Genomic DNA, 8,856 nt, shown 5'->3' with positions numbered 1-8,856 from the left:
AATTGGCAAGTTTCGCGAGCCGCAGACGGGCGGCAAGCCGCTCGAGAAGAACCAGCTGGTCAAGATCTTTGGCGAGGACGAGGTGCGGGCCGAGCTCGAGGCGCTCAAGCTCAAGCACTGTGAGCCCGAGGGGAAGGAGCAGGCGGCGGCCAAGGAGGGGACCTGCCGGTGAGGAGGGGAGTGGACGGTTCCGCGGGCGCGCCACCGGCCCGCCGCCGCCTCTCATGTTGGGGGTGGTCCTGGCGGCCACCCATCAGATACGCCCGGGGGGGGGGGGGCCTCGGCCTGCACGGGCCCATCCGCACTCAACGCACGGCAGGGTTGCGTTGTATTATCTGCTGAGAAAAAAGTGCTGCGTGAATTGGAACACCCCCACTGAAACATGGTATGGGTGTGGACGCCAGGCCGTAATTACCTGTGAGAATCTATACGCTAGTTCCATTTCACTGTGGCACAGCTCGCGTTACAAAACCTTGATTTTGACCATTGCGCGAAAAAGGTACATCTCGGTGCCTTCCAGAGGCAGCTGCGACCCCGCCGAGTGGACGGCGTCACACAGCAGGTGGCGCTGTGTGACGCCGTTCACTCAGCGGGGTCGCAGCTGCCTCTGCGCGTCCTGGGTATGTACCTTTGTCGCGCGCCGGAGATGACTCGACGCCGCTGAGATCGGAGATCAAGCTCTGACAGGTCGCACGTCGCTCCTTTGACGCCGACGTGACTCACCCGTGCAGATCACATCAGGACACGGTCTCGACGCGCTCGGTACGACGCCTGCGACCCGTCTCGGGTCAGGTGGCACGACGCTCATCGCGCCTACCAGCGCTGCCGTGCAGGTTGCCACGACGAGGTCGAGCACGCTTCTATACGCTCGCCGAGCCTTCCTTTCCATCCCATTTGGCAGCCTGGGAACGGTGGCGGTCAGAGGCAAAGCATACGAGGGGTGGTGGAACCACATGTCACGGCTACTGCCGGCTCGACCCCACGATAGCCTCCGGAGGCTGACTTTGAGGCACAATCATCGGACGACGTCGGCGAGTTGAGTCGCGCTCGCGGTAGCCAGATGACCTCTCATACTAGTATCATCGGCCATGGCCGCAGGAAGCGCGGGGGAGGGCGCTGGGAGCAACACGGAGCTCCGTTGGACGTTTTCAAGATTAGCGTGTCAGAGTGAAATGGAACTAGCCATAGGCGAAACACAGTCAGACCCTAGGTCAGACCAACAACTGTGGACTGGGACACCAGCGCGCGGTATGGGGTGCATGGACGCTCTCGCGTTCTCAACGGTCAAAACCCTCCCACCCACCCCCGCCCCACCCCCTCACTCAACTTCCCCGTGGTACTCTGTGCTCACTGCTGCATGCCCATTGCGTACGCACTCTCTATGCGCGCTGGGCCGCATCCGCCGCCATCCTCGCAGCGGCCGCCTTGGCCCTCGCAACGGCAGTGGCCGCGCGCCTCTCCTTGGCAGCGGCCAGTTTCGCCTCGGCCGCCGCCGCTTCGGCCGCCGCCGCCGCTGCCGCTGCCGCTGCCGCCGCCGCCGCCGCCGCTGCCGCAGCCGCCGCCGCCTCAGTCACCGCTTCCTCCTCTGCGGCAGCCTCGTCCTCCGCCTCCGCCTCCTCCTCCGCCGCCTCCGCCTCCTCGGCCAACCGCGCCGCCTCGGCCACCTCTGCCGACGCCGCCGCCTGGCTCTCCGGCGTGATGCCAAGCCGCATTCTCTCCTCGGTGAGCGTCTCGAGAAGCCTTAGAAGCCTCGCCTCCTCGGCCTTCTTCGCCGCCTCGGCTGCGTCTGCCTCGGCAACCTCCTCGGGCTCCTGCGACGGCACAGCAGCCGCGCCCGCCCCGCCGCCCTTCTTCTTCTTCTTGCCCTTCTTGCCCTTGGCTCGCTTCTCCGCCTCGACCTCCGCCAGCAGCTCCTTGGCGTGCCGCGCCGCCTCCTTCTCCTCCGCCGCCCTCTGTGCCGCCCTCTCCGCCGCTCCCGCGGCCCACGCCGCCTCCGCCGCCGCCTTCTCCGCCGCCTTCTCAGTCTTCTTCGCTGCCTCCACCACCGCCTTCTCCGCCGCCGCATGCTCCTCGAGGGCGCGCACGCACTCGGCGTGGCCCTTGTCCTTGGCAAACTGCAGCGCGGTCTTGCCGTCCGTAGCAAGCAGAGGAGGGCGGCGAGGTGGCCGTAGAAAGCGGCCCGAATCAGCGCGGTGTCGCCGATGTTGTCTTGCAGGTCGATCTCCGCACCTGAGTCGACCACTTTCTCGTGGCCGTCTGCGGCGGCGCCCATCAGCGCGGTGCTGCAGAGAGTAGTTTGCTGGTTGATCTCCGCGCCGTGCCGCAGCGCCAACTCGACCAGCTTCTCGCGGCCGTTCGCGGCGGCGAGACTCAGCGCGGTGTCGTCGTCGCTAGCCTTCAACGAGAGATCAGCACCGCGCTGGAGCAGCGCCTCGGCCAGCCCCTCGTGGCCACGCGTCATTGCGAGCATCAGCAGCGTCACGCCGCTCACGCGCTCGCCGTCCGAAAAGACGTACTCGAATCTCGCGTTGACCTGCCCGCCGCCGTCGAGCCACGCCAGCACCGCCTCGTCGCCTCCCTTGGCCGCTTGCACAACCTCCACTGGCACTGCCCCGCTGCTGCTCAGCGCCGCCCCCGCACCTCCCTCGCCGCTCGAAGCAGAGGCGGCGGCACTCGCATCCTCCGCCGCGCCTGCGCCGCCTGCCTCAGCCGACGGTGCCTTGCTCCGGCCCGCCGCCACCTGCCCGAGATGCGTCCTGAAGGCCTGGACGCACTCGGGGTGGCCCTTCTCCTTGGCCCACTGCAGCGCTGTCTTGCCCGCCGCATCGCGCATCGCCATGTCTGCGCCCGCCCGCAGCAGTTGCAGCACGACGGCGGGGCGGTTGAAGCAGGCGGCGAGAATAAGTGCGGTGCCACCGTTCTCGAGCAGGAAATAGCGCTTTTTGGCACTTGCATCGCGACAAGGTCACACGCGGACGCTCCAGCCTCTCAGCTCACCACCTCGCCTTCTCTGTCGCCCTCCTGGCCCAGGCCCACCAGTAGTAAGTCTGAGCCGTCCCAAACCGCACTTACCTTGGGTCTGCAAGCTCACACCGGCTCGTGATGCCACGGAGAGGGCTCGGGATTGTCTCCGGTGGACCCCATCCGAGGCGATTGCGAGGGCTTTCCGGAGGTCATCATCGGCGCCACCGACCGTGATATGTCTCGTCCCGCAGCCCTCATACACCAGGCGCATGGATGCAGTCATAATATGTAGGCCTTATCTCCCGAAGTTTTGAGCAATAGCCGCAAATAGTACTTTTTGGCACTTCATCGCGACACGTCCAGGTGCCGACAAAGCGGCTTCCCAGCTCACCACCTCGCCTTCTCTGTCGCTCTCCTGGCCCAGGCCCATCAGTATCAAGCCTGAGCCGTCCCAAACCGCACTTATCTTGGGTGATGAAGCTCACTCTGGCTCATACCACGGCGCTGCAGCCTCACACACGCCCGTTTCAGCCACAGACACCGCCGGCACGCACTCCCACTTCACACATGCTCAAACACAACCCCACCAAAGCACAGCCCTGCTCAGAATTGGCAAGGGCTATCACTTGGTGACCCAGGCAGCCTTTGGCTCGCCACTGCACTCGGCTCCTCTCAATGCGTGTCGGGCACCCCCCACGACAGCACGCCGACGGCAAGCTTTGACGCCCGTCTGGTGGACCTGCTGTGGCCACAGCCGCCCCTCACATGCAGCTCGCACCATGACTCGACACCGGGCCCGCTCATCCCGGTCGTGGCGGCGTGTGTGAAGGATGCGCGGCCAAGCCGCTGGCTGGCGCCGCTTGAACGTCCGAGATGGCCGCAGCAGAGGCCACGCGTCGCGCCGCCGGCCAAGCCCAGCCTCTCGGCGGTCCAGTTGGTCGAGCTGGCGGGGCCGGCGAAGATTTCGGGGACGTGACCGCAACTCGGGCAGCAACAGCGCGCTTGAGCTGCGCATGACCGACGACCCCATTTTTCGGGGTGGATTCATTAGGGCCTACCTAGGCCTTTAAAATCCTTAGACGCGGAGATGTACGCGATACTCGCATACCTACGCAAAATGGCGAGCGCGAGCGACGCGCAGTCGAGACGGTGCTTAGAATCTAAGGCTTAGTACTATGCGACTGCAAACCCGCGCTGCAGCAGATTGAGAGTGCGTACCGCAAAGGGATGCCCGAAGGCCTGAGGGACTGGGAGAGAGGCGGTCGAGTTCGCAGTGTATGCCACGGCCACCGCCTGCGGCATTGCTCTCGTGCAGCTCAAATCAACGCAATGGGAATGACCGAGTACTAAGATGTTGTACTTACAAAGAGGGAGTCCAGGAGCGGATGGAGGAGAGGGTGAAGGCGGTGGCTTGTTCAGCAGCTTCTCGGCGAGCTTGAGGAACCAGTCAGTGAGGCCTTGGCTGCGGTAGTGCGTCTCCAGCCATGTCTACTAAGGATGGCTGCTGTGTGTGTGTTGCAGCCATCGGGCTGAAGGATGTGGCTGCACTGCAGCTAGCTCAGCCATCCTTAGGTAAGATGGCTGTGAAGGAGCATGCACAGCCATTCTGGTGTACATTCCGAGGTTAGCGTGACAGTGCTCGGTTCCTATATGCGCCTTGCCGTGGGGGCTCCTTGATCTGTCGAGCAGCCCAAGGCCCTCGATGGGCGACGCCAAAAGCGCCGCTGGCGAACGACGACCGCCGTGGCCGAAGAAGGCTTTTGCCCTCGGACTCGTAATCGGTTTCCTGATCGCGGGAGGGATAGCTGTGGCGGTGCTTGCGCTCAACGATCGGCGAGCCGAGGCGGCGATATCTGCAGGTCCGCCCTCGTTTCCGCCGATGTCTCCGCCGCCGTCTCCGCCGAAGTCACCTCCACTACCTCCAACATCTCCACCGCCGTTGCTCTCCAACCCGGCTGAGATGTTCGTGAACGCCACGGCGGCAGTCACCAACGTCTCTGGCATGTCCGACCTAGCGTCCGACATGATCGTGTTGGACGTCGACCTCGAATTCACATCGACCTCGATGCTGGAGGAGAAGGTAACCGCACTGCGTGCTGATCTTTGGTACACTCCCAACATCGTATCCCGGAGCACGGCCGACTTGGAGGCGTCCGAACACATCGGCTGGTGCAGCGTGGTTGATCTTTGGGTGCGACGCGGCGTTGTCGCCGCCAAGGCGCAGATCATGCTACAAAATAGCGAGGCTGGGGGGCACGCACTCGGCCGGTGGCTGTCTCAGAGGGAGCTAGCCGTCGTCGCAACCGGGCTGGGCCTGATCACGCTTGAGACTAGTCGCGTCAAGATCTTGTCGAGCGGGCTGGTCTCGGGCGAGACGATAGCAACCGGCTACGAGACGGTCGAGGTCACCAACACAAGCGTCCCCTTTGTCAACACGAGCGCGAAATGCCCAACTGGGGGCGCGTGCAGCCGTGGATTCATCGTCTCCGGCGCCAACCCGTTTGGGCGCGAGTGGGCAGTCAAGGAGATTGCGCTCGACGCCTACTTCGATTGGACATTCGCGTACAACACCTCGGTGATTTCGTCCTCGACTTTGTCGCCGCTGCGCGTCTCATTCGCAGACGTCAAATGCGATAGGACTGACACGTACGCACGGATGGTAGCGGCAGGCACAACTACGATCCCGCAGGGCGAGGGAACCGACTTCAGCGTCTTCCTCACGGCGACGCCCCTGCCTGGCCGGGCCGCCGCGGTCAACCGGGACTTGAGCCCAGGAGGAGACTGCACTTGGATCTACCCCTACGACTGCTGCCTGATGACGGCGCTGACCGCGGCTGCGTGCAAGGTGGAGGGAGGAGGGGGGGATGAGGCGAAGATTGGCATCGTGCTCAAGGGCGAGGCGACGATGCTTGTGGATGGCGTAGAGATGACAGTCTTCCCGGAAGTCGGATTGGAGCTATCATACACGGACGACGTGCTTCAGTTTGACCTCCTTGGGGGCACTGTCTTCGCTCTAGGGGCTCTAGGCTTCGCTTGCGAAGACGTCACGTTCGCCGGGCCTTGAGCGTCCGTGTGTGAGTGTTAATAGATGTTCATGTTTGTTGTGCATACGTTGTAAACTAGAGAGGGGAAACCATACATGGACATCTCTGCGCAACATCGGAAGATCCTTGGACTGTAGATCGCAGATGCCTTTTAGAGATCTCATAAGTGGCAAATCTCCTGCCAAGAGCAGCAGTAGATTGAAGAACTGGTGGAGGCAAATCTTCACCGGTGTAGATGCTCGAGAGGAGTCTGAGATCTCGAGTTGGTGCGTGCAGTCGCTAGGCCGGATTCGGTCAGATCTCCGATCTCCATCTCCAATCTCCAATCTCCAATCTCGATTCGGGGGCCCGGGGGAGGAGGGGGGGCTCGAACCTTCAAGGAGATGCGCTATGGATTCATTCACACTGACCATCTCTCATGGGTTAAGCGGCGCTTGATAACGTGATTACGACAGAGTTTTCAGAATTCGTTTGTTGGTGGGGTGTATCAGACTAGCAAGACTTCGCCACCACATTGCGTGCACGCGCCGCTCGTCCCACATGCTTCGAAGACTGAGTTGAGACACACACACACACACACACACACACACACACACACACACACACACACAGTCACACACACACACACACACACACACACACACACACACACACACACACACACACACACACACACACACACACACACACACACACACACACACACACACACACACACACACACACACACACACACACACACACACACTGTTGTCGTCTTTCTTCCTTTGTTTGTGTGTTTCTTTGCGGCTGGGCGTTGTGAAGACGAGAAAAATGAGCGACTCGATCACGCCGGCGCCACCGGCACCGCCGGCGATCACGCCGAAGGCGAGGACATTCCCATCGGCATCATCGCCAACGCGGCCAAAGGATATCCGCCTCAAGAACCTCGAGAGACCTCGAGAGAGACGAGGAAGCCGGGTTGACAGGGACACATCCAAGGACGCCGAAGGACCACAGCTTCATGCGTCACCTTCGCCGCGAGCACCATCATGGAAGATGGCAAAATGGACCGTCTGAAGGCGCTCCTTCGCGGCGCGCTTGACCGTGTCGAGCACGCTCAGCAGACTGGCGGGCCGCTGGACACCAGCAATCACTTCCTCGCCCACTGCCTCGCCTACCAGCCTCCGGTGGTGGCCGAGCTCATTTCGACGCCGCTGCGCGACGCACTCCTCATATCTGGCCAGATGCTCGAGCAGCTCAACGATCACATCAACTGCGTGCGGGACGACTGCGCGGCCTGCCCGCCGCTTGATAGTGATGGTCGCGTCCGACAGGAGCTGCACGCCGCAAAGCAGAGCGTGGGCACCGTCCTTCGGGTGCGACTGCACGGCCCCGGCCGGTGTCAGCTCGCCAGCGGGCTGCTCTCCACGCGCGGCGAGGGCGACGTGCTGGGGCGACTGCTGAGCAGTGGCGTGCCACCCCAGTGCGACGTGCACATTGCCCACCGCGTTAGGCAGGGGCAGCGCTTCCTCGTGAGCGGCGCCAACGGGCGAAAGCGCGAGTGCGCCGCCGCTGAGTGGCAAACGCTGTGGCGCGACGGCGGGTGTTCGGGCCTTTGGGTCCTTGGCGACCTGCTGCCCGAGACGCTACTGCCAGTGCTGCGGCTGCACGTGCTGCTCGTGGTCTCGGGCAGCGACGCGTGTGCCTGCGAGCGGGCGCCCGAACACGCACAGCCGCTCCGCGAGGGCATCTCCGCCGCGGGGGGCGAGTGGGCCGACGGTGAGCCCGAGGACCCGTGGGCGTCGTCGGCCCCTCTGCGGGCACCTGCTGCCGCTGCCGCACCGCCGCCTGCCACTGCCTCGCCGCCGGCTGCAGCTGCGCTGCTACCTGTCGCCTGCGCGGCCCGAGCAGGCGGACGCGGTTGGGACCGACGGGCCGCGCACCATCTGCCTGGAGCCCGAGGGCCTGGCGACGGCGGCAGAGGGGCTGGCCGCGGGCGCGGTGGCGGCGCTCGAGGCGATCGCGCGCGCGGCGCGCGGCGCGGCGGAGGCGGCGAGCGTGGCGGTGGCGGTTGGCCTCGCGCGGTGCGGAGTGGACGAGAAGCTCGGCTACTGGCGCGGGCTGCGCGACGCCGAGGAGAAGGCGCAGCACGTCGTGCGCCAGCTGTGGCAGGCACCGCCACCCGCCACCCCGGATCCCACCTGCCACGCGTCACTGTTAGCGGTGCCGCAGCTCCATCTGCACCCCGCCCTCCTTCCCCGCACCCTCAACGCCCGCCCCGCGCCGCGCCCGTGCCTCTCCAACGCCACCCTCCCACCACCCTCGGCCACCACCCCTTTCGCACTCGCCCCGCGTTCCGTCGGTGCGGCGCGGTGCAGGTCTGCCTCGCCGGCGTCGACTCTCTGCAGTTCGAGGGAGCGGTGGCGCTCGCCACCGCGTACGTCGATGCGCACGCGGAGGGCGACGCGGAGGGCGCGCTCGACCATGCGCTCGACGCGCTCGTCACGTGGCAGAGCACGCGCACCTTCGGCACCGGCTTCGCCTCCGGCTTCGGCGGCCTCGCCACGATGGCCCTCACGGTGCCCACCGCGCTCTTCGCCGCGTGGGCCACCGCCGCGCGCCTGTGAGCCTCCCTCCCCTCGGCCCGCCCTCCCCCCGGGCCGCCCGGCGTGCACATGCGGCCCTCGTGCGCGGGGTGGCCCCCGCGCCGCAGAGCGCGATGGGCACAGTGAGAGGCGGGTGGGGAGGGCGAAATGATGATGAGAAGGAAAGCAGGTTCATAGGGGTGCGGCAGGGGGCGAAGAGAGGAATAGCGAGGGTGAGATCGGGATACCGAGCTAGAAAGCGTAAATATGGAAATATGTGT

General features: G+C 64.7%; 3 protein-coding genes across 3 annotated transcripts; all 3 read left to right on the top strand.

The window, feature by feature from the left end:
• Nucleotides 1–3,102: 3,102 nt before the first annotated feature.
• Nucleotides 3,103–4,034, top strand: EMIHUDRAFT_202066 (hypothetical protein; the record flags this gene model as incomplete). Its single annotated transcript, XM_005786703.1, has 4 exons — nucleotides 3,103–3,133; nucleotides 3,603–3,708; nucleotides 3,853–3,936; nucleotides 4,016–4,034. 4 exons carry the CDS (start codon nucleotides 3,103–3,105, stop codon nucleotides 4,032–4,034), a joined length of 240 nt encoding a protein of 79 aa, XP_005786760.1.
• A 632-nt stretch (nucleotides 4,035–4,666) lies between these two features.
• Nucleotides 4,667–6,028, top strand: EMIHUDRAFT_98717 (hypothetical protein; the record flags this gene model as incomplete). The annotated part of the gene is made up of 1 exon (XM_005786702.1): nucleotides 4,667–6,028. One exon carries the CDS (start codon nucleotides 4,667–4,669, stop codon nucleotides 6,026–6,028), a length of 1,362 nt encoding a protein of 453 aa, XP_005786759.1.
• A 1,011-nt stretch (nucleotides 6,029–7,039) lies between these two features.
• EMIHUDRAFT_202064 (hypothetical protein) lies at nucleotides 7,040–8,617 on the top strand (the record flags this gene model as incomplete). Its single annotated transcript, XM_005786701.1, has 3 exons — nucleotides 7,040–7,769; nucleotides 8,083–8,213; nucleotides 8,369–8,617. The coding sequence occupies 3 exons, from the start codon at nucleotides 7,040–7,042 to the stop codon at nucleotides 8,615–8,617; spliced, it is 1,110 nt and encodes a 369-aa protein (XP_005786758.1).
• Between the last annotated feature and the right edge of the window lie 239 nt (nucleotides 8,618–8,856).

The sequence above is a fragment of the Emiliania huxleyi genome (genome assembly GCF_000372725.1).
Source record: "Emiliania huxleyi CCMP1516 chromosome Unknown EMIHUscaffold_15, whole genome shotgun sequence".
NCBI classification, from domain to species: Eukaryota; Haptophyta; order Isochrysidales; family Noelaerhabdaceae; genus Emiliania; species Emiliania huxleyi.
Note: the sequence above shows the minus strand (reverse complement) of the source record. Positions and strands in the feature narration are given on the sequence as shown.